General features: G+C 43.2%; 1 protein-coding gene and 1 pseudogene across 3 annotated transcripts in view; one reads left to right on the forward strand and one right to left on the reverse strand.

Annotated features, from left to right (window-relative positions):
* LOC129817526 (rho GTPase-activating protein 18-like) overlaps positions 1-15614 on the forward strand; it is a 52412-nt gene extending 36798 nt beyond the window's left edge. The window contains exons 1-15 of one of the 3 annotated variants that reach the window (XM_055872874.1): positions 1977-2067; positions 2275-2315; positions 4355-4578; positions 4922-4982; positions 6668-6834; positions 7318-7483; positions 8203-8294; positions 8475-8552; positions 8792-8951; positions 9320-9402; positions 9503-9709; positions 9820-9966; positions 10452-10579; positions 10902-10957; positions 13096-15613. In XM_055872874.1, coding sequence (XP_055728849.1) covers positions 2291-2315; positions 4355-4578; positions 4922-4982; positions 6668-6834; positions 7318-7483; positions 8203-8294; positions 8475-8552; positions 8792-8951; positions 9320-9402; positions 9503-9709; positions 9820-9966; positions 10452-10579; positions 10902-10957; positions 13096-13190 — 1689 coding nt within the window. In that variant the 5' untranslated portion in view covers positions 1977-2067; positions 2275-2290 and the 3' untranslated portion in view covers positions 13191-15613. Of the gene's footprint in view, positions 1-1864; positions 2068-2274; positions 2316-4354; positions 4579-4921; positions 4983-6667; positions 6835-7317; positions 7484-8202; positions 8295-8474; positions 8553-8791; positions 8952-9319; positions 9403-9502; positions 9710-9819; positions 9967-10451; positions 10580-10901; positions 10958-13095 lie in introns of those variants that run through there. The other 2 variants (XM_055872872.1, XM_055872871.1) reach the window with 2 other exon arrangements.
* A 4389-nt stretch (positions 15615-20003) lies between these two features.
* Positions 20004-24866, reverse strand: part of LOC129817121 (laminin subunit alpha-2-like) — a 191211-nt pseudogene continuing 186348 nt past the window's right edge.

Genomic DNA, 24866 nt, shown 5'->3' on the forward strand with positions numbered 1-24866 from the left:
TAAAATGCCCCTCTTAACAAAATATGTGTGCTGTGTTTTGGGTTGTTCCCCATAAAAGGTAATTACATGGCTGAACATTTGAATAAAAAACGTTACAGCACTTATTCTTTTAAAATTGAAACATGGTGGAAATATCAAAGAAAGCTACAAAGAAAATAGACAGAGCAATTGCTTTGTGAGAGAATTTCCCCAACACTCTCTGAATTTCAGATTTGTGCAGGTATGTTATTTATCCAGGGCCAGAAATGTCAGGTATTACTGATATCCTGTCCTGGAGGGAGCTGATACTCATTTGACCACCTCCACAGACCTTTAGGTGAGACTTAACAGCCTTACAGGCCTGCAGCTCATTTGTCTTCCGTCCTGTGTATGACAATTCACTGCAAGAAAGACTGTATACCTCACAGCCGTGAAGAACACTAAACTGGAATTATCTTGGCTAATTTGTATTGAGGTCATCACATATTTCTCCTTGCATGCTGACACCTTGGCAGTGTAAAACAAACAAACCCAAACCTGTATTTAAGCCAAGGTGTAGCCTGGCATGACCCAGATTGACTGTGTTTAGTATCGAGTGTATAAAGCAGCAGCAGTCATTAAGGAATGTAAAACTGCTGAGATTTGATAAAACATTTGCCACTCTAGGCGTCCCTTTAAGTGCAACCACCAGAGATTATAGGGGGAGGGGACGTTAGCCGCTCTCTGATGCCCATCAGGAGTCCTCTTCAGTGTTTCCCCTAGGATTTTTTCAGCAGAGGTGGCAAAGTAGGCATGAGGAGCGTGGCCAATAGCGCGGTCTCCGACCAAACATTTTAGAGACCGTCCTCTAGGCCGCAGAGCCAAAAATGTTACAGTTTTGAAGCTAGTTTCTTACAATTATACACATTTGCTATGGGGCTGAGAGAACTAATGGCAGTTATAAAGCTAATTTCCTGCATTTCTACAAATTTTGGAGTTAAGAGGAATGGTTTTAGTTTTGCTGATGATCTTATTTTTTTATATACTGTATAGCTCCATTATCTTTTCTACATACTTTATATCTGTTTTTAGACGTTTCCTTTTACCATGAAAATATATATACATTTTTTTAATTATATCTTTTGGCCCACCTCTGCTAAATGAATATAGGGGAAACATTGCCAATGTGTGAAGTTCATTCTATTTCTATGATTTACTCACTCCCGGCATCTGGAGCCCTGGAGCAAGCCAAGCCTTCCCCAAGTCATCAATAACAATCATGCAGTATCCTTAAAGATGGAATCCGCATTAGTGCAAATTAGCGCCACTGTCCGCCCCACGGTCGTTATTTAAAAAAAATATATATATATTTTGTATGTACTGTACTGTATTCTGTACATACAGTATACTGCTTTTTTATTCAAATCAAAGTTTATTTGTCACGTGCGCCGAATACAACAGGTGTAGTAGACCTTACAGCTTATTGCATGTGCAATTTAAAAAAATACTGTGTTCGTTGTTTGCTGTAACTTTGTTAATATAGGGGCTGGTCCTGGGCCAGCTAACAAGCAGCTAACAGCAGGGGTGCACAGAACTACGTGTTTTAGTGTGACTCGGTCAGAGGAAAACACTTCTGCATTGAATGACTGAAATTAGTTAAACCTTCACGTTCATGCTAAACTAACTAACTTTGTGGAAAATACAACCATATGTGACAACACAACATTCATAGAGTTGCAATTAAAACATAATTACCGGACAACCACAGTTGGTTGTTTCATTAGAGTTCAGATTGGAAATTCAACACATTGTTGTATGGTAGGCTTGTAGTATTCATAACTCACTTGAACCTTAATAAAATTCACACTGAACTAGTCCTCATACTTTGTCCCTCTTTCTTCCTCAGTCGCAGGACAGGCCGCTACAGTGTCCAGAGCCGGCCCACAAATGCCTCAGGAAAGCCCCCATACCACCGCTGTAACTCCCAGGACTCGCTGGACGAGCTGCTCATGGATGAATACTGGACGGAGGTGGAGAACATCACCCTTAGCGACGAGGGAAAGGTGGATGTAGAGCCACAGGAGGAGGTGCAGCTGAAGGTGCCTGATGGTATGGAGCTCTACACTATAGCAGCAGTGTCAATTGAAGTAGAGATGAGATGGGGTTGTTATAGTGGAAGGTCTATATGCCCTGCTTCTTCAAAGTAACATTTTAGACCAATCTGCTGAAACAAGACCGAATGAGAGTGATGAGCTGAGCAAGGGGGGCTCGAGCGGAGAAATAATAATAAATACATATTTTTTTCATTATGCCCAGCTTACGAGGCCACTTGATGCAATTGCCTCATCTGCCTAACGGTAAGTCCGCCAGTGAGTATGTACTATGTACATTAGAAATATAATGAATTCATTCTATTTCTATGGTACAGTATATGACTTGTGATTTACCTAGATCACTGTCTGAAAGGATTCTTTTAGTAGAGCACATACAGAACACACTGGTCTGTTGTAATGTCATAATGATAACGAATTTCTTTCATCCACAAAATACACTAGCCTGGCTTGATCCTACAGGGTCAGGAAATGCCTATAAAAAGCACTGCTGAAGTTTGTTTATGAAGTCGAAATGCATTGTTTTGTCTGAAGCACTAAATGTAGGAACTTCCTTCTGTTATTTTTTATATCAAGAATGTTGGTGTATGACCGGTTAAGGCAACGGTTCCCAAACTAAGGGTCACCTGATATGTAAATTGGGTCACAAGAGAATTCCCCAAATTCTGAAAAACAACAACCCCCAAAAAATGATTATAATATAGTCTATCTCAAAATCATTGTAATGTGGTTAACCTTAATCTAAATTAAAATTATTAAATTCAACTAGAGAGCGCTCTTAGATCATAGGAAAATGCTGCACTTGACCGTTGCACTTGAATTATTCCCACGGTGAATGGCTATGCCTATTACACTATGAAACCACACACTATTGTAGAGACTTTGATATTACTGGCCGCAATTGATATGGTGAAAACAATGTGTGGGGTGACAGAGGCACACAAACACATCAATACCTTTGTCAGATTACATTGTTAAACAAATAATTGATGCTATTGCTAGCAATCAAGAGGAAACTCTGACTGAAAGACTCAAAATCCCCAGTTTATGATCTCCAAATGGATGTTAGCTGTGAGGGCCGAGATGCCCATGGATTTACCTTTGTTCGCAATAAATGTTGGGGGATTTTTTGCATTGACAGAGGAACTGTCATTCACAATGGATGTAATGAAAATGAAATGTCTCCTTGCCTATGTAACAGACATACAGTATTTGGGAACGAACTGAACGCAAGCATGCAGGGGAAATACAAAAACATTCTACAGATGATCAGTGGATTCAGAGGAAAGAATTCTTATTGGAGAGAGAGTTTTTCGAAAGCGAACCATGCCCCCTTCCCTCAGCTGTGTATGTTTCTAACAGAAAACAGCATCAGTAAGTGTCCCACACGAGTGAACACTGCTCACCTCCAACGCTTGGAAGACCGCTTTGGGATTACTTCCCAATCCGTTTGAATGGCTCAGTTGACATGCCGTTAAGTGAAGTCGAACAGCTGATCGAGCTGTCATGTGACCGAATGCTGCAGACAACACATTCACGTGTCACTACGGAATAATTTTGGTTCCTGACTCAAAGGGAATATCCTGCTGTCTCCCGTTTAGCATTAAAACTCATGGTACCCTTCGCCAGCTCATATCTGTGTGAAGCTGGCTTCAGTGCTCTCGTCTGCGTTAAAACCAAATGTCGATCCAGGTTGAATGTGAGAGATGACGTGAGTACTGTCGACCACGCCCCCTGACTTTGAGAAGCTCTGACAAAACAGTCATCAAGCACAACTATTTCATTAGTGGTGGTGAAATAAGACACATTACGTCAGACTAATTTGCAATTGATGGTCATAGCCCCACATTAAAAGTATGTGATGGTGAGTTGAAGACAATCAGAAATACTGTTAGAATGTTTTTTCAATTGACTGTCATAGCCCCCCCCCAATTATTTTTTTTTACATTGGCTGTTAAATTAGACATGGTTCACATGGGTTGCGAATTTTTTAAATCAAAATGGGGTCGTGGGACAAAAACGTTTTGGAACCCCTGGAGTAAGGGGTTAGGAGTGAGACATCCTTCCCTGTTTCATGTCCTTGTTTGTTTCTATTCCCACTCCTCGGTACAGAGAAATTGCATACTATAATAGTAATTACACAGAAATAATCTATGAATTAGTTTGTTTCTTTATTATTCAGTCTTTAGACCTAGACTTTACCATTAACATACTACAGCTCTTTTGGTTTATCATCAACTGATAAGACTCAACCTAACTGAACTTGTGCATCTGTCTGTCTGTAGAGGGGGAACAGGAGAAGGCATGGCTGACTGAGGCAGGGCTGGCCACTCTGTTTGACGAGTCGGCGTCGGACCCCGAGGACATGATGGGGCTGTTGTTCACACTGACGCGCACACAGGCTGCCGCCGTAGAGAAACGTTTTGAAACCATCAGGAAGAGGAACAAGCAGCACCACATACCTGACGTCAGAGACATCTTCAAACTCCCAGGCACACTGGAGTCAAAGGTCAGCCTACCACAGGTCCTGTTAACACGCACAAACCTGGTTTTAGAACTCAATCATGCCTGAGATGCTTCACTGCAGAAAGAACCCATTGACTTGTTTACCACAGTCAGTTAACATCATTACTAATCACATGGAGATTGTCTGTTAATGGACACCAGAATGTGAGGTAATAGGTAACTGGATATCTTATCCTAATGTTTAGTCTGTTCACAATTGGTAATAGAAACATATTGACTTTCTACAATATCAGCAGTTACATAAACTTGTTTGATTCATTAATTGTGCAAAATAAGCTATATTGAATTCTGATGAGAGCCTGTTTTTGTTCTGTATTATGTTGCAGGAGGATGAAGCAAAGTCAACAGAGAGAAGTGAAAACAGAAAAAGGAATATTACGACAGATGGTATGTACCACAAGTTCTAGTAGGCGCAAGGGTCAATTTCATCATGTAAAAACTGGCGCACTGGCAATATTTGAGGTGTGTCCTTAAAAACAAGCGCAGAAGTGAACATTTCATGCAGCACTAAAGGGAAGTTTTAAGACCTCCAAAAAGCAGGTCTTAACGGTAATGCAGTTGATAATGGCATTGATTTTGAGAGAGGCAGCGCAGCCTGTCCAGCCGTGACGCTCAGTGCCCATTGAAAGAGAGGTGTGCCTTTTTGTGCTGGTGAATCTCGTATTTTCTAAACATAAAAAACGATTGGTTTCCCCCATTTACACAATGATTGGAAGTCTATGAGTATCTGCTAGCATGCTAGTAGATACTCATAGACGTCCAGTCATCCACAAGTTCACCTGAGTCTGGGGAAATAGATAAAGGGACTCATTGCCAAAATCCCAAAGTATCCCTTTAATCAAGGCTGGTTTCACATAGGGGCATCTTTTTATTATGTTTTATTGTCACATACACCAGATAGGTGCAGTGAAATGTGTTGTTTTACGGGGTCAGTCATAGTTGTTCGGAGCAAATGAAGGTTAAATGCCTTGCTCAAGGACACATAGACAGATTTTTATCCTTGTCGGCTCCGGGTATTCGAACCAGAGACCTTTCGGTTACTGACCCAACGGTCTAACTAGACTACAGTCCATTAGCCACGTTTTGAGTAAAGGGGTCTTAAATGGTCTACTGAGAGTGCCTTGAAATATTTTGGAGGTTTTTGCCCTCATGCTTTTTCATGATTCACAATTCACATACCTGCATTCTTCATTTTGCTTGTTCAAGTAGACTATCCATCCCCATTTTCAAAAAGCACCCCTCATCCGATTACCAAAGCCGTGATCCTCCAAACTATTTAGTCCTATAATGCCATATCAACGGCAGATTATATTGAGAATGAATAGGCAACAATACAATTGACAGGAGCGTAGTATTTTGTAAAGACGTGCAAAGGTTATGAGTAAAGACATTTAGGCCTACGTGTGCACACAGTGCCAAGAGATTCGATTTATGATATCATTCTTCTGACCCCATCCTATTTAGAAATGTTGTGTTTTAAAAAACAGATGGCTTGTTTTTCATTTGATTAAAAGCCAGTTATAGCCTCCCCTCAATGAAGGCTGTTTTTTTGTCATGCCAAACGAATTCGCCAAATAGCAGCATATCAATAAAGGGTTGAAATAAGGCTGCTTTGAAATAAATATGAATCACCAAAGCTTTATCAAAAGATCAAGTTTGGAAGCAGCAAAACAGTGAGCGGACCTCCCCTTTTTATCATTATTTTAGCCTGCACTCGTTATTCATTTGGATGATCGTAAAAGCCTCCATAGTCTACCTTAATATTATATGCCCACGGGGAGCAATTATGGTACCTGTAACGGTATTTTGACATAGTCTATATTAAAACAAGTTGTTGTTTCATTTTGATTCAAATTGTATTATAATTATTCACTCTCTTTTTTTAAAGTCTTATCAATAGTGAATTCAATCTAGCTTATTGACAACGTTTGGCATGTCCATGGCTCAGATTCACACGTGTGTGTGTGTGTGTGTGTGTGTGTGTGTGTGTGTGTGTGTGTGTGTGTGTGTGTGTGTGTGTGTGTGTGTGTGTGTGTGTGTGTGTGTGTGTGTGTGTGTGTGTGTGTGTACAGGTCAGGTGGTGGGGCAGGGGAATGGGTCTGGTTCTTCTGAGCAGAGTGTGTCTGAACCTGAGACTGACATCAACCTAGAGCTGTCCTTCTCTGATCAGGCCCTCAGCTATAAGGAGGGCTCAAAGGCCAGCAGTCAGGCTCTGACGGACACAGACGATAAGCTACCTGTGAGTACACATTAACACCACCACACAGATTGACTGAGCCTCTGAGCTGCAGGAACAAGACGGTGTTCTCTGTTTGTTCTACTACCCTCACAGGCGTCACGGGAATCGTCTGAATGTAACCCGGTATTGGTTTAAAAAATGAATGGAACTATGGAAGTAGTTTTTTGCCCAAAGAAATGTCAACAACAAAAATCCTGAACTTTCTTATATCTTGTTTCTTATATCCCCCCCTGCTTGTGTACTAGTGTAAGTTTTATATGACATTGAATGCTGCCGTTTGCACAGATGATCAATCAGAACCTTTGAGTACTTTTTGTCTAATACATTTTACATTACAAACTATTCTAGCAAATTGTGCATTTTAGTCTCTGTCTCTAGGGACACCTGGTGGTGACATTAAAGTATAACCACAGATACAAAAATTATGTTGGGTTTGCTAACTTGCCTATGTTAACCTCTGCTTCTCTCTTCTCTGTGTGACAGAACTTCAAGCTAAGCAGAGACAAGACTGGGCTGACCAAGATGGGGGACCTGTCCCCTCAGGATATGAAGAAGGTGCACCGCCTAGTACTGATAGAGATGACCGCTCTGTTTGACACGGCAGGCATCGACCTCAAGGCCCACAAAGCAGTCAAACTCAAGGTCAAAGGTGATCCAGTATGCTACAACTGTTAGCATGGAAGTACTATATAACAGTATATCTAAGTGCCCTAATAACTATCCCTTTAACTATCCCATTTTGAGCTATAGTTCGAATCAGAGTTTGATTATTTGTTACATTGTATTTTTTTCATTTGGTCCGGTTGGTTTCACATTGCCAAATGTCAAACAAACTAAAATGCCTGAACAAAACCATGTGTTCATGCAGGTAATTTGTTTATTGGAGAAAAATGCTCACGTTAAATCCATCTACGATTATCAAGAAGCATAACTGTGTGTCCCAAACTTCATAGGCCTAGTACTTTCACTTTGGTTTTCCAACAACATATGGGGGGAAACAGCACAATAATCATAAATGCGCTGCTACTCACATAATGTTTCAGGTATATGAAGTTATTTAATCCAATGCTCGCATTCAAGCAACCAATAATACCTGTGGTTCTTTCCCTGTATTTGGTCCGGACTGTGTTCTCACCTGTAGCGAAATGCACCATGGTACGAATGGACCACCCTTTTTGAGGGAACCATGGTGTATTGTTTAGTGCGCTCCCGAGGGCGGATAGAGTGTTGACACCTGTCCAAACAAACCGAACTAAGGGGGAAAACACGCTAGGGTTTGGAAAAAATGCTCCAAACTAATTTGGTGTGAAAACCCTCTTAGTCTCAGGAAGCTCTGATGAAATTATGTTTGTTGTGTCTGTGTTCTAGAGTCTGGCCTGTTTGGAGTTCCCCTGGCCACCCTATTGGAGCAGGACCAGAGGAGACAGTCAGGGACCAAGGTGCCAATCATACTACAGAGGGTGAGCAGCACAACCTCTCAGTAACAAAGTCAGGGATCCCGGTTCACTTTGATCATACAGTATGTCTAAATGTGTGCCTTGCAGTAGAAATCTCTGCAGTTTGCTGTAGTGGTGATTGTATTATCATATGTGCTGTTGATTTGGTGGTTAAAGCTTATAAGAGTGTTCTATTGTTTCCAGCTCATCTTTCACATAGAGGAAGAGGGTCTGGACACAGAGTGGCTTCTACGGATACCCGGATCAGCCACAAGAGTCAAGGTCATTGTTCATCATTGTTGATAGATGTTCTCATGGTTTATGCCTATACGGTGTCTGGGCAAGGATTTGCATGTCGTAAAATCAGCATAATGTAGCTATAGAGAAATGAACATTTGGCTAACGGAGGGGATAGTGTGCTGACAGACTGTGTGGAATTTATGATGAGTGTTGTACTGTAGGCTTATGTGATGAAGCCTACAATGTATGTGTGTATATTAACATATGTGTCCTGCTGGCAGGCGGTGCATGTGGAGCTGGAGGGGAAGTTCTATGAGGGCCTGTTCTCATGGGAGAGTCTGAAGCAGCACGATGCAGCCAGCCTGCTCAAGCTCTTCATCAGGGAGCTGCCCCACCCACTGCTCACTGTGGAGTACCTCAGTGCTTTCATGGCAGTGCTCAGTCAGTCCCATTATATACTGCACTACATTATGCACCAGACTTTCCTTATGCTACACACTTTCTCACAATGGTGCACTATATGTATACTCCACAGGAGGCTGCTGAGGGAAGAACGGCTCATAATAATAGCTGGAATGGCACAAATAGAATGGTATCAAACACCTGCATGTTGAATGTATTTGATACCATTCCACTAATTCCCCTCCAGCAATTACCACAAGCCCGTTCTCCCCAATAAGGTGCCACTAACCTCCTGTGGTATACTCGTTCACAAATGTAGCTTGATTCACATTGAGTTTTATCATATGTTGAGTTATGCGCTAGTAAACCAATCCATTGTGGTTGTGATTTGCTTGCTTGCCTTACAGAACTGCCCACTAAGAAGCAACAGCTGCAGGCTCTCAACTTAGTGGTTCTGCTACTTCCAGAGTCCAGCCGTGATGTACTGAAGGTAGATAGAACTGCTTTCTCTGTGCTAGTTCTCTAGCCAATACAGTGTAGACTCATGGTGTCTGTTGGACACAATGTAATGTATCTTATGATGGTTTCAGTCACTGATGGAGTTCCTTCAGAGGGTCATAGACCACAAAGAGCAGAACAAGATGACCTTGAACAACGTTGCCGTGGTGATGGCTCCAAACATCTTCATGTTTAAAGGCTTCCGCAACAAGATCAGTATGCAGCAGGAATTATCCATGGCCACAGAGACCGCCAACATCGTCCGACTGCTCATCCGATACCAAAACCTGCTCTGGACAGTATGCTCTAATCTTCTACCTTTTTGTCATAGATACTTTATAGGCTAACTGTAGTTGAAATTGCACTTTGGTAGCATATTTGTAATGTTATTATACAATTTTCACTTCAGATTCCTAAATTCATAATGAACCAAGTCAGGAAACAAAACACGGAGAACCAGAAGAAAATTAGCAAAGACCGTGCCATGAGGAGACTCTTAAAGAAGATTGCTTACGACCGAGAGAAACCCGAAAAACAGGAGAAACCCCCCTCAGAGGTGAGAGCAGCAGAAAACAAAGGAGGACGTCTGTCTAGCACCTGTGTATGGTAACTGAAAAGCAGTTATGGCTGAGGGAACACCCATGCTCCTGAGTGAATCAAGAGGATAATATGTGAATGACTCAACTCAAATGCCTTCTGCACTTCCTGGTTCAACTGAGTTAAAAGGGAATGGCTCCCCTGTGACGCCTAGTGGACATATGTAGAACTGCATTGTTTTTGTTTGAAAAATTACTTAATAATGTTGAAACTGCATAATGTTTAATATGGATTTATGACGAAATTGAATAATTTAGCATAGAATTTGAAAACCTTCAAAGTATATTGATATTGAAGTGCAATTTTCAAGAAACGCTTGATATGTTGAAAAAGAATATTGCTGCTGTACAGTTTGTATTGGTGTAGTATGAAGTACAGTAGCTACACTATAGTGTGTACACTATTATGATGGTTGGAGGAGACATGTCTGTTGTCTATCCTTAGGCGGACAGTAGTTCTCAGGGCTTCATCAGGGTCCAGGCCCCTCAGTTCTCTAAGGTCTCCATGGCTGTCCAGTTGACTGAAGAGCTGCAGGCGTCTGACGTCCTCAGCCACTTCCTCAGCCAGAAGAGGTGAGACCAACACCCCTCCCTCTCCCCTGTCCCCGTCCTCCCTGGGGAACTACTGTCATGCCCGTCATACACCAAAGGATTGCATTCTGAGTCCAGCTAAATTACAGTACAGAGACATTTACACCCTGTGTGTGGTATAACTGAGCAGCCTATGGAGACTGTTATTTCTGCTCCAACTCAGTTGAGTGACACTGGCTCAGATTTCCCCACATCTGTTACATAAAACTAAAATGTCGTAGCTCTGACATTGTATTGGAATGTCACTCTATATTTGTAACATGGGTTTTTATTTATCCCTCACTATGTCATCTGTGTGTTCTAGCTCTGTGTCTGTGAAGAGAGAAGACCTGTGCCTTTATGAAATAGGGGGCAATATCAGTAAGTTTTCCATGGTGGTGTGCAGTCATTCAACACACAAACCATCTCATATACACTGAGTGTACAGACTGACCAGGTGAACCCAGGTGAAAGCTAGGATCCCTTGTTGATGTCACTTGTTAAATTCACTTCAATCAGTGTAGATTAAGGGGAGGAGACAGGTTAAAGGAGGATTTTTAAGCTTTGTAGATAATTGTGACATGGATTAAGTATGTGTGCCATTCAGAGGGTGAATGGGAAAGTCAAAATATTTAAGTTCCTTTTGAATGGGGTATGGTAGGTGCCAGACGCACAGGTTTGTGTCAAGAACTGCAACGCTGCTGGATTTTTCCCGCTCAACAGTTTCCTGTGTGTATCAAGAATGGTCTACCACCCAAAGGACATCCAGCCAACTTGACACAACTATGGGAAGCATTAGAGTCAACATGGGCCAGCATCCCTGTGGAACTTTTTCGACACCTTGTAGAGTCCATGCCCCGATGAATTGAAGCTATTCTGAGGGCAAAAGAGGGTGCAACTCAATATTAGGAGGGTGTTCCTAATGTTTTGTACACTGTGTATTCTGTGGCATTAATATACAGTACCAGTCAAAAGTTTGGACGCACCTACTCATTCATGGGTTTTTCTTTATTTTTACTATTTTATACATTGTAGAATAATAGTGAAGACATCAAAACTATGGAATCATGTAGTAACCAAAAAAGTGTTAAAACAAATCAAAATGTATTTGATATTTTAGATTATTCACAGTAGCCACCGTTTGCCTTGATTACAGCTTTGCACACTCTTGGCATTCTCTCAACCAGCTTCACCTGGAATGCTTTTCCAACAGTCTTGAAGGAGTTCCCACTTATGCTGAGCACTTGTTGGCTGCTTTTTCTTCACTCTGCAGTCCAACTCATCCCAAACCATCTCAATTGGATTGAGCTCGGGTGTTTGTGGAGACCAGGTCATCTGATGCAGCACTCCACCACTCTCCTTCTTGGTCAAATAGCCCTTACACAGCCTGGAGGTGTGTTGGGTCATTGCCCTGTTGAAAAACAAATGATAGTCCCACCAAGCTCAAACCAGATGGGATGGCGTATCACTGCAGAAAGCTGTTGTAGCCATGCTGTTTAAGTGTACCTTGAATTATAAATAAATCACAGACAGGGTCACCAGCAAAGCACCTACACACCATCACACCTCCTCCTCCATGCTTCACGGTGGGAACCACACATGCGGAAATCATCCGTTCACCCGCTCTGCTTCTCACACAGACATGGTGGTTGGAACAAGATTTCCACTGGTCTAATGTCCATCGCTTGTGTTTCTTGACCCAAGCAAGTCTCTTCTTCATTTTGGTGTCCTTTAGTAGTTGTTTCTTTGCAGCAATTCGACCATGAAGGCCTGATTCACGCAGTCTCCTCTGAACAGTTGATGTTGAGATGCGTCTGTTACTTGAACTCTCTGAAGCGTTTATTTGGGCTGCAATTTCTGAGGCTGGTAAGTAATGAACTTATCCTCTGCAGCAGAGGTAACTCTGAGTCTTCCTTTCCTGTGGCGGTCCTCATGAGAGCCAGTTTCACCATCCCCCTTGATGGTTGTTGCAACTGCACTTGAGGAAACTTTCAAAGTTCTTCACATTTTCCGGATTGACTGTCCTTCATGTCTTCAAGTACTGATGGACTGTCGTTTCTCTTCGCTCATTTCAGCTGTTCTTGCCAGAATATGGACTTGGTCTTTAACCAAATAGGGCTACCTTGTCATAACACAACTGATTGGCTCAAAACGCATTAGAAGGAAAGAAATTCCACAAATTACCTTTTAACAAAGCCATGAGTGTGCAAAGCTGTCATCAGGGCAAAGGGTGGCTACTTTGAAGAATCTCAAAATGTAAAATATATTTTGACATGATTCCATATGTGTTATTTCATAGTTTTGATGTCTTCACTATTATTATTCAATGCAGAAAATAACAAAATAAAGAAAAATCCTGGAATGAGTAGGTGTGTCCAAACTATTGACTGGTACTTAAAAAAATTAAGATATGACAACATCCTACAGTAGACTGTATTCAGACCATATTCAAAGCGTCACCTTCCCAATATGTCAGACAGTACCTGATTAGTTCTTTGCTGTGTGTTGTTCCTGAACAGAGGAGCGCTGTCTGGATGAGGATACCTATATGAAAGACCTGTTGGAGCTGAACCCCAGTGCAAAGTGGGTCATCAAGTGGGTCATCCAGAGATAGATGCTCACACCCTGCCAGCCATGTCTTAAAGGTCCAATGCAGCCATTTTTATTTCAATATCAAATAATTTCTGGGAAACAAATAAAGTACCTTACTGTGATTGTTTTCCATTAAAATGGTAAAAAAGAAACAAAAATAGCTTATTTGCAAAGAGCAATTTCTCAAGCATGAATTTTGATAGGACTGTCGGGTCAGAGTGAGGGGCCTGATTGCACGAGCCTAATGGGAGGGATATGTAACCTGATAACTAGCTGTTTTGGCAGAGAGGTTTGAAACTTATACCGCCTGGTGATGTCGCTAGGCAGGCCTCACTCCATCCCACTGAAACAGGCTGAAATTTCAGGCGGTCTTTTCAAACGGCTCTTACACTAAAAGGGCATTATCATAATTTTTACAATTTCACAGAATTATTCCAACCTCATAGTGTGGAAATATACATTCACTGTCCAGTTTATTAGGTACACCCATCAGGTACCTGGCCGGACCCCCCTTTGCTTCCAGAACAGCCTGAATTCTTTGTGGCCTGGTTTCTACAAGGTGTGGCATTCAAACGTTGGTCAATTGGTATCATGGGTCCTAATGTGTGCCAGGAAAACATTCACCACACCATTACACCACCGGCACCAGCCTGTACCGTTGACACCAGGCAGGATGGGTCCATGAACTTATGCTGCTAACGCCAAATCCTGATTCTGCCATCAGCATGATGCAACCGGAACCGGGATTCGTTAGAGCAGGCAATGTTTTTCCACTCCTCAATTGTCCACTGGAGCTGCTTTATGTTTTTAGCTAAATAGGCGTGGAACCCGATGTGGTCGTCTGCTGCAATAGCCCATCCGTGACAAGGACCGACGAGATGTGAGTTCCGAGATGGCGTTCTGCACACCATTGTTGTACTGCACAGGTATTTGCCTGTTTGTGGCCCGCCTGCTTGCCCCATTCTTGCCATTCTCCTTCGACCTCTCTCATCAACGAGCTGTTTTCGCCCATAGGACTGCCGCTGACTGGATGATTTTTTCGCATCATTCTTGGTAAACCCTAGACACTGTCGTGCGTGGAAAGCCCAGGAGGCCAGCCGTTTCTGAGATACTGGAATCGGCGCGTGTGACACCGATGATCATACCATGCTCAAAGTCCCTTAGCTCACAAATGTTTCCCATCCTAACGTTCAATTGAACCGTAACTGAATGCCTCGATGACTTTCTGAATGCTTTATATAGCAAGCCATGGCCACGTGTCTAATTGTCTATTGGTGCGATGCATCTTTGTGAACGGGGTGTTGTACCTAATAAACTGGCCAGTGAGTGTATATACAACACAGGGAAATCACATTTTTGAGTGCACTGGGCCTTTAAAGGATAACGGACTGGGGCAACTTTAAGGCTGACCACTGAACCCAGCGGGACCGGTATTACAGAAGTGTTAAAGTTGTTGTCCTTTGTGGTGCTGTAGTTTAGAATACAGTTTAAGTAGATGAGGGCTCTTCCTCTGAAATGGATGCCCTGTGGTGTGTTAGGTCCACATGTGTACAGGGTACTTACTGTTTGGGATAAAGCACTCCCCTGATTGACATGTATGCTACTGGAAGTCCAACTGTCAAGAGCTTGAGGAGTTGAGGAGAGCCACTGAACAATAATCTGTGGTGGTAATGATCAATACAGTAAATGCCCCAAACCAAGAAAACAACAGTTGAGGAAACAGTATATTGTAATGGATTGCTCTAAAAATTACGACGACAATGATTTTTACATTCAATGATAGACATTTAAGACATAATTGAAACACTAATAGGATTTTCTTTACTCTGCAGCTTATTCCCCATTGTAAGATAATTAACACGTAGCATGCAGGCCTCCCCAAACTACCAGGGTCAATTCTATTCTATTTTCGTTTCAGTCAATTCAGGAAGTACTCTGACATTCCAATTCTCTTCAATGCTTTTCAATTGGGAAAAATTGGAATTGGAATTTGGTTTACTTTCTTAATGGACTATAATTTAAATGGAATTGACCTCAACCCTTCTAGCTAAAATTGTGTTAATATGAATATGTGTTGGGTAGATGTGTTGGGTAGAACCGGTTCTCAAGCTGTGGTCCTAAGCTAGCATTCCAGGTCGCTTCCTAATAACATTAACATGTGTAGTTCTCAAAAGGTACTTTCGATGGAGGGATCCGTTTTGAATAATGCAATGTATGTCCGATCATTTCAATTTAGAAAACATGAATAACATTATTTCAGATATGTACTGTATTTTATACACTTTATACACTCTACCTGCCCTTATGTTGTTCTTGGTACTGTGAATATGACTTGAAAGATGTCCCATTTCATGTTGTATACTGTATGTTATACTGCTTCTGAAATGACCACTAAACGTTTTGTAAATAAATGTGTAATTGCTCCTATTTAGTGTGTAATGTTCTCATTTATACACAATAAAATACATTAAAAACAACAATAATAGAAAATCAAAGGGAATATATTTTTCCCAAAGGAGAATATTGTGTTCTGTTTTGCTTGTGCCTACATGAGTAGTCCATGTTTCCTTTGATGGGCCTGTATCCTGGCCTGGAGGGCTTGGCTGTAGTGGTGGAAGGGGACTTGGACAAACTGAGGTGGCTGGTGCTGGCTAGACTTTACTAGGCCACACACAGAGGTCACCGTGGCCTGCAGGGGACACACAGAGAGACATGATGCCACATGGTCATATTTTGAAAGTCAAAAGAAAATCTGTGCACTTGTGGGTTGTATTGAGCTTTGTGCAGCATGCTAACCTTTACTGTTGTTTCTTTTCCACAGTGTCATCCAGAATACTTGTCATGTGATGTTCTTAAAAATAACAGATTTCTGTTGGAGAGCCAAAGAAAACAGAAATGTCAAGGGTATACTGTAAGCAAGGTTACGTTTAGTAGTCTACAATTTACAGAACAATTTGTGAATCATTGGAGATTATGTTGAACATGACAACAAATGTGAACTCTGCCTGGGGGGGTCATCCCTCATCTGAGGGAGCAAAGTACATTAGAGAATGTTGAATTTAAACACCTTTTTCTTGCAATCTAGAGACATAATAATTATTAAAAATTCGATGTAATTTAAAAATATTTTTCTGCATATCTAAGCATACCTCTTGAGCTATCTGTATCCTCCTGACTGCCTCTGTCCTCCATGTATCTTTAAACAGAACCCCACCTAAACATTGCCACACAATGATGTCCACAACACAAATACAACAAGCAGTTTGAGATGTAAATGCTAATGCAGGGTGGAGATTATAAGAGTACATGGCTATTTAGGCCAGATCGTTCTTCAAGACGTTTTAAGATGACCAGCAGGGTCAACAGTTCAACACCTCAGGAGTAAAATCAATTGGCTTTCATAGCTGAGCATTCAGAGGTCAAGAGAGGTAGAGAAAGAGAGCGGTCAAGAGAGAGAGAGAGTTGTTCTCACTTTGAGCTATGTTATCATGTTCGCTCCAGCTCGACTCCACACACAGTTAAGACAACATACCTTACTTGACTGGGTCATGGTGATGTCCACGCTGTCTGTACACCAGTGCTGAGCTGGAGTGGAGCTGTCGTAGAGCTCCAGGGTGGTTCTCCTCTCTCTCTGCCCCAAGGAGAGCACTCTTTCCTGGGTCAGTCTGAACAGAGCCCTCATTACATTTTACATTTTTTTACATTTTAGTCATTTAGCAGACGCTCTTATCCAGAGCGACTTACAGTAGAGTGCATACATTTTTTTATTACATTTTAAATACTGAGACAAGGATATCCCTACCGGCCAAACCCTCCCTAACCCGGACGACGCTATGCCAATTGTGCGTCACCCCACGGACCTCCCGGGTGCGGCCGGCTGCGACAGAGCCTGGGCGCGAACCCAGCCCAGCCTGGGCGCGAACCCAGAGACTCTGGTGGCGCAGCTAGCACTGCGATGCAGTGCCCTAGACCACTGCGCCACCCGGGAGGACAATCATGACGACCGATATAGAGCAGTACAGGATGGATGAATCAGTTCTACTTCTACACTGGGATGTAGTGGTATACTCACTATAATCTCACTTCCTTAAACCTGATAGTACTAATAGACTGGGAGGCTGAAGAAAGCGTGTGATCTGGCCGAGGTTGATCAGAACCCGACTTGTGTCCAGGTGGCATAACGCTGCGCCCCAAGGATCTCCTCTCTTGATCCAGAGCCATATTGAGGCTTTTTCAGCTGCCTTAAAGTTGTTGCTGATGGCTCTCCTCATCTTCGATCCATTGATGCTGATTGTACTGTAGGCTCTGTAGAGGGATTGCCCAGCAAAACCCCTACAGCCTACCTCGATAGGCACACACCTAGCCTTCCACACCCTGCTTCCAACAGTCGATAACCAGTCCCTTGTACTTTGGATTTTGTTTTGGATTTTGAGCCTGGCTGCTCTCCAGCTCAAACGAAAGTGATCTTCTGATAGTTGGGCCGAGCTCGCTTACACTGCCTGCTCCTACTTTGCCCAGGCTCTTTGCTGTCTCATTCCCAGTGCTCTGCTGGACCTCTTTCACAGCTGCTCTCACCTCCTCCTGAACCAGCCTGTGTCTCTCCTTCCCCTTGGCAGTGTTGTTTCACTTCCCTCGCCCGAGTGACCTTGAACTCCTCTTCCAGGGACTTCAAGGGCAGCCTCAGCTTGTTGCTGTTCCCATAGAGAGCGATGCTGCTAAAGCTTCTGGACAACCCCAGCCACCTTTGGAGATGTCTGCTGACCTTCCTCTCCAAGTTCTTGACTGTGGAGATGGTGACTTCATAGATGAGCGGAGGCCAGAGTATCCTCAGGAGGATGCCATGCTGATACATCCACGCCTTGAACTCTACGGGCAGTCCTGACCGGTCAACCGCTCTCAGCCAGGTCTCCAGTTCCTGACAGGTGGACTGGATTGATGTTGTGTCCTCAGTCTGCTTTTAAACACCTTGCCAAGGCTCTTCACTGACTTTTTCGAGACTGTGGGGATTGGTGTTCCTGCGATGACGAAGTGGAATCTGTCTACGACCTTGACCTTCTTCATCAACCTCAATTTTGTTGGCTTGAAGCTCATTCTCGCCCATCCAATTAGCTTCTCCAACCATTACAGAATCCACTTGCTTCCTGGCAATGACTCTGTGGTGTCTGTCAGGTCGTCCATAATGGCTCTGATTGTTGTTGGTTGCACCCCAGCTTCAGCAGACTTCACGATCATGTTCATCGCCAGGGCAAACAGGATCACGGAGATGGTGCAGCCTGTGGTGATTCCCACCTCCAGTCTGTACCACTGATGTTACTGACCCTGATGAGACTCTCATGCTGTGCCTGTTATAGTAGTCCAGGATGAGGTCTGCCACCGTCTGGGACATGGTGTTTTGTCATTGTAGTCTGCACCAGCTTAAGAGGGATCAATCTGTAGTAGTTGGCAAGGACAAGCCAGAGCACTGCCAAGTCACCCTTGTCCTCTTGCGCTTCTCTGATGAGCTGGGTCACCACACCTGTGTGCTCCAGACACCTAGGACCCTTTTGGACCGATGTAGCCATTCTTAGAGAGGAAGTCTTCCAGCCGCCTGGCTACAATGCTGAAGAAAATCTTCCCTTCGACACTTAGCAAGAAGATGATCCTTAATTGGTTGATTCTCTCAGAATCCTCTTTCTTTGGGATCCAACTCCTTCGGCGAATCTCTACTGCTGTACAACCTTGCCTCTCCTCCAGATGACCTTAATGATCTTCCAGAGCCGCTTGTGTAACAGATGGCAGTACTTGTAGACCTTGTACGGGACTCCACTTGGTCCAGGAGCTGAGCTAGACCTTGCACTCGTCAAATATTTCTGTACTTCTCTTAGGAGTAGCTCCCTGTTGTCAAACTCTGTTACCGGTGCTGGTGGGTGTACCAAGATGTTACACTGACCCAACTCCTGCTCCTTGTCGGGGTCACTGTATGTGCTCTGGATGTGCTGGTCAATCTCCTCTTTGGAAAAAGCCAGGTTTGCACTGAGCTTCTATCCTAGTAGCTGCTTTGTGAAACCAAAGTGATTGGCTATAAAGGCAGTCCGCTTCCAGGCTCATTCTTTCCGCCATCATCTATGCCATTCAGCCCTACGCATCTTTCTCAAGATGCTCCTCACTGGCCTCCTTGTGCTGTTTCTTTGTTTCTTGAGGACATTCAGTTCCTGCCTGATCTTGTGGATTTTCGCAGCTCTCTAGTTCATGGTGTACGTTGTTCTCGTAGACTTCTGCTTCACTGCGCCAAACCTTTCCGCTGCTAGGCTGACTAAGATTGTTGTTATAGTTTGTAGCCTCCTGTCTACATCTCCCTTTGTTGTTGCGTCCAGCGCCTTGTCTGTATTCTCGATGAACTGTTACCACACTTGTCTTGCAGGTTTGCGGCCACTTGATGCAAACCTTCTCTGATGATCTTTCAGGAGGCTCTGGGCTCTGTGGGGTAACTCTGGGCCTGGCTCCTCCTACTTCTCACCAGGTTTGCTACCTGTGCGTTGTGTTGCTACTTTCCAGTCCAAACATTGAATCCAGATTTAATGAATCTTTAGGCCTTGGGCATTCCTGCAGACCTTTCCACACACACATTCCATGCTCGTAGTCGGTTCTCCGTTTCCATGCGTCGTTAGCCTTTGGTCCGTCAGATTGGAGAGCTCACCACCCACCAGGGGTGTTTCCCAATACAGCTCATAAGACTGAAATGAATCAGAACATGTAGTTGTTGTAGCACTGAAGACCGTTGTAGAGAAGAATGAATCATTCATACATCATGGTATTACAATAAAAAAATGCACTTCCCAATAAAATTACAAACATATGTGTTGCTTAGCATTTTATTTTCACAATACTTCCCATTTCAGTCCAGTTCACTGTTTGCTGCATATATATTAGACATCGCCTACTGTAGAATATACATCAAATAAAGTGTGTGTACCAGAGTGACAGTAAGAGTTTCTTGCTTCAGAAGGTTAGGAAGAGCAGCAAACTAAGGCAGTTCCTTGTTGGAGGAAATGTTGCAAGACGAATCTATTGGATATGGAGCAGATGGAAATCCTCAAGATCCCAAGTGTAAGTTAAAGGCCATGGTTTGACATTGTAATAAAGACAATACAATTATTTGATTGCCTTCAAAGCATGTATTTCAAAATGCTGGTTGTTGTTAGAGTACACATTCCAACCACAACATGCATACGGTATGCTACATCACATGTAGTTTAGACAGACAGACACAGGAGGCTTAGTACATACAAGACAATATAAGAGGATCTATAGTCCTTTGAATGAACCATGATTTTATACTATGTCTTCCTAAAGTTTCCACTCACTTGTATTGTATACTTCACACTCTTAAAGGCAATCCAAACCCTTGGTATAAAGCTGGTTGGCCCGCTGATCCAGAATGAGGGAGAAGTTACAGTCCTGTAAGTTGTGTTTCCATGTGTTTTGGTGCTGCTGCTGTACCTCTGGCAGTTTGACAGGCTTTGGTAGTCTGTGTTTAGGCTGCATTGGCTGGACAGGTGAGGGGTTGAACCCCCTTGAACTCCAGGCCCTTGTTGAATTGAACCTCCAACACTTTAGATGCCTTTGTTATCTTCAGGTTGCGCATGCAGCCTTTGAATGAAGTGCTGGTAGTCAGGCCAAACTGCTTGAGCCCTTCTGGAAAAGAGATAAAAGACAACAGTTGATTTATGACTGTAATTTTCTGCCCCGTTAAACAAATTCATGATTCTATTTCATGAGTCAGGAAGCCGATGACTGCTGGAGGTTATAACTTTGATTATCTCCTGAGGTTTAGATAGGAAGTAAATCACAAACATCTTCAACGTTGTAGTGAAGCATGGTTTGGCACAACTTTAATGTCCCACACAGTATCCAGGGTCATGTTCAGGAGTGATTCCAGAGGCATGTCGGTTCTACATGATGTTCTACATGATGCAGTTCTAACTGAATGTTTAATGTTCCACAACGGTACCTCTACTGAACACGTCCCGGGCGCCTCTACTGAACACGTCCCAGGCGCCTCTACTGAACACGTCCCAGGTGCCTCTACTGAACACGTCCCAGGTGCCTCTACTGAACACGTCCCAGGTGCCTCTACTGAACACGTCCCGGGCGCCTCTACTGAACACGTCCCAGGCGCCTCTACTGAACACGTCCCAGGTGCCTCTACTGAAAACGTCCCAGGTGCCTCTACTGAACACGTCCCAGGTGCCTCTACTGAACACGTCCCAGGTGCCTCTACTGAACACGTCCCAGGTGCCTCTACTGAACACGTCCCAGGTGCCTCTACTGAACACGTCCCAGGTGCCTCTACTGAACACGTCCCAGGCGCCTCTACTGAACACGTCCCAGGTGCCTCTACTGAACACGTCCCAGGTGCCTCTACTGAACACGTCCCAGGTGCCTCTACTGAACACGTCCCAGGTGCCTCTACTGAACACATCCCAGGTGCCTCTACTGAACACGTCCCAGGTGCCTCTACTGAACACGTCCCAGGTGCCTCTACTGAACACGTCCCAGGTGCCTCTACTGAACACGTCCCAGGTGCCTCTACTGAACACGTCCCAGGTGCCTCTACTGAACATGTCCCAGGTGCCTCTACTGAACATGTCCCAGGTGCCTCTACTGAACACGTCCCAGGTGTGATATGCTTGGTGAGTGCTGTCATGTCATGTACCTGTCCCAGATATCAGTGGTGTTGGACCTGGCGTTGGGGCTCTCTGCTTCCTCCTTCCTGCCGTCCAGCCAGGAAAACCCCAGGATCTTATAGTTATGTTACTATAGCCCAGTCAGGAAAACCCCAGGATCTTATAGTTATGTTACTATAGCCTGGTCAGGAAAACCCCAGGATCTTATAGTTATGTTACTATAGCCTGGTCAGGAAAACCCCAGGATCTTATAGGTATGTTACTATAGCCTGGTCAGGAAAACCCCAGGATCTTATAGTTATGTTACTATAGCCCAGTCAGGAAAACCCCAGGATCTTATAGTTATGTTACTATAGCCCGGTCAGGAAAACCCCAGGATCTTATAGGTATGTTACTATAGCCTGGTCAGGAAAACCCCAGGATCTTATAGTTATGTTACTGTCGCCCGGTCAGGAAAACCCCAGGATCTTATAGTTATGTTACTATAGCCCGGTCAGGAAAACCCCAGGATCTTATAGGTATGTTACTATAGCCTGGTCAGGAAAACCCCAGGATCTTATAGTTATGTTACTATAGCCTGGTCAGGAAAACCCCAGGATCTTATAGTTATGTTACTATAGCCCAGTCAGGAAAACCCCAGGATCTTATAGTTATGTTACTATAGCCCGGTCAGGAAAACCCCAGGATCTTATAGGTATGTTACTATAGCCTGGTCAGGAAAACCCCAGGATCTTATAGTTATGTTACTGTCGCCCGGTCAGGAAAACCCCAGGATCTTATAGTTATGTTACTATAGCCTGGTCAGGAAAACCCCAGGATCTTATAGTTATGTTACTATAGCCCGGTCAGGAAAACCCCAGGATCTTATAGGTATGTTACTATAGCCTGGTCAGGAAAACCCCAGGATCTTATAGTTATGTTACTATAGCCTGGTCAGGAAAACCCCAGGATCTTATAGTTATGTTACTATAGCCCAGTCAGGAAAACCCCAGGATCTTATAGTTATGTTACTATAGCCTGGTCAAGAAAACCCCAGGATCTTATAGGTATGTTACTACGGCCTGGAATCTTTCCTATAGTTATAGTTCTATGTTTTGAGTGTCAGAACGTACCTGCTTTAACATATCCAGTGCCATCGAAGTAGGTTCTCTTCTCAGTGCTGATGAAACAGCTGCCCTCTTGGTGGTTGGAGGTGGGCGTGTCCATGTCCAACACAATACCCAGCATCTTAAAGTTCCTGATGCAGCCATTGATACTATACAAGACCTAGAAGAACACAACACACCTTTAACTATGCTATAACAAATGACTTAACACTGAGAAGTTTGATTTACTGTTGAATCTATCCCATAAATTGTAAATGATTACTTCTAACATCAACCCTTTCAACTGATCATATGTAAATACATACAATTACAGTAATACAGTGTATAGGGCTTTGTGTTTTACTTCCTACAAATGAAATGTGAGGAAGCGTGTATGAACGTACTGGTCCGATCCTCTTGGTTGTGTAGTTGACAGGTAGGCCACCTATGTACAGCATGCCAACCACATCCAGGATGTCAGCCTTCTTGGGGCTGGTGGTCTGCTTGGAGTAGCGATTGTCTATCACCAGTACACCTCTCTGTTTCTCTCCGAATCTGAGACAGCAGAAAGGGAAAGATTCAGGGGTAAGTAAGGACAATAACAATACATATCTTTAATACATGATGGAAATTTAAAAAACTGTAGTTACTGATTACTTTGCTTGCCTCCTGTTTTGGTCAATGAACTAGTCAAATAGAAAATTATGTGGTTTTGTAGTTGTGTCATTGTGACACAGTATTTAGCTGTCTGCTCTCACTATCTAAACTCACTCAGACAGTGAAATAGAACAGATCGTAACTGCCACCAGACTGTACACCCTGCTAAATTACTATTATGATTGTTTCCCCGGCTGGCTCGAGAGGTACATTAGGTGATCCCAGACCTTGTGCCAGTGTCCGTCGTTGATAATGCGTGGCATGCTGACGGAGGTGTTGCCGTGGCCCAGGTTGTAGCCGAGGTGGGCCATGCCCCCGAAGTCAGCGTGGTTGATCCTCGGCATGTAGAACACCAGGCCTGACTCTGCTGTGATCTGCAGCTCAAACTCTATGATTAGCCTGTAAGCAAACAGATTCACAACAGTCAGTCCAATATGATATTTACAGAACTGACTATTACGCATGATCTAGAAAATAAGTCTCATTGGGACTTTTCAAAGCAATGAAAACTCTATATACCTGTTCTTGACCTTTGTGTCATCAAATTCAAATGCAACATGGCTGATTTTGGAAAACCCAAACTGTTTGGCTTTTTCTAAAACCACTGGAGATTCCTTGGCAGCACGGGAGGCCTGTAGGGGACGGGGGAGTAGCAGTCATCTTAAACCATTCATATTAGCTAACATGATCTCATTCAAAGAGTGCATTAAAAACACAATGCAAACATTATTAATTTTAATATGAATATAGTTGACCTGCTTTCTGTTTCTAGATGAAGTGCTATTCTAACGTGCCAATAGATGGTGCTATTGAAAAAGACATGGATTTGCTTTTGAGACTATCAGAAAATGTACATTTGTTTTTGCAAGGCCAACATCTGAATCACTTATGTTGTTCTGTTCAGAACATGAAGACTATTCCTCTGACCTTGCCTTATACAATCTCTCTCAATGTAGAATGGTCCTTTTTTTCCTATATTCCTGTTGAGCCACGAAGGCTCCCATTGCTTAAAGAGACATTTATTTTACACTGCATACACTTATTTCACACTGCAAACGGTACAGCATATATCATATATAGCCTGTTTATAAAGCAGAACTGCTACAACCATATTGATTTACTTAGAAAGAAATGATCTTCTAAGAAAATCCCTATTGAAAGTCAAATGTCTTCTGGCAATACTACAAATATGGACATGGAAAGTTTGTGCATGTATATTTCACGAGCAACACATCTTCACACAGGAGGCTTGGTGTTGAAGGTCTATGGCTGAAATCCATTAAAATGAAG

Source organism: Salvelinus fontinalis, chromosome 20 (genome assembly GCF_029448725.1).
Source record: "Salvelinus fontinalis isolate EN_2023a chromosome 20, ASM2944872v1, whole genome shotgun sequence".
Lineage (NCBI taxonomy): Eukaryota > Metazoa > Chordata > Actinopteri > Salmoniformes > Salmonidae > Salvelinus > Salvelinus fontinalis.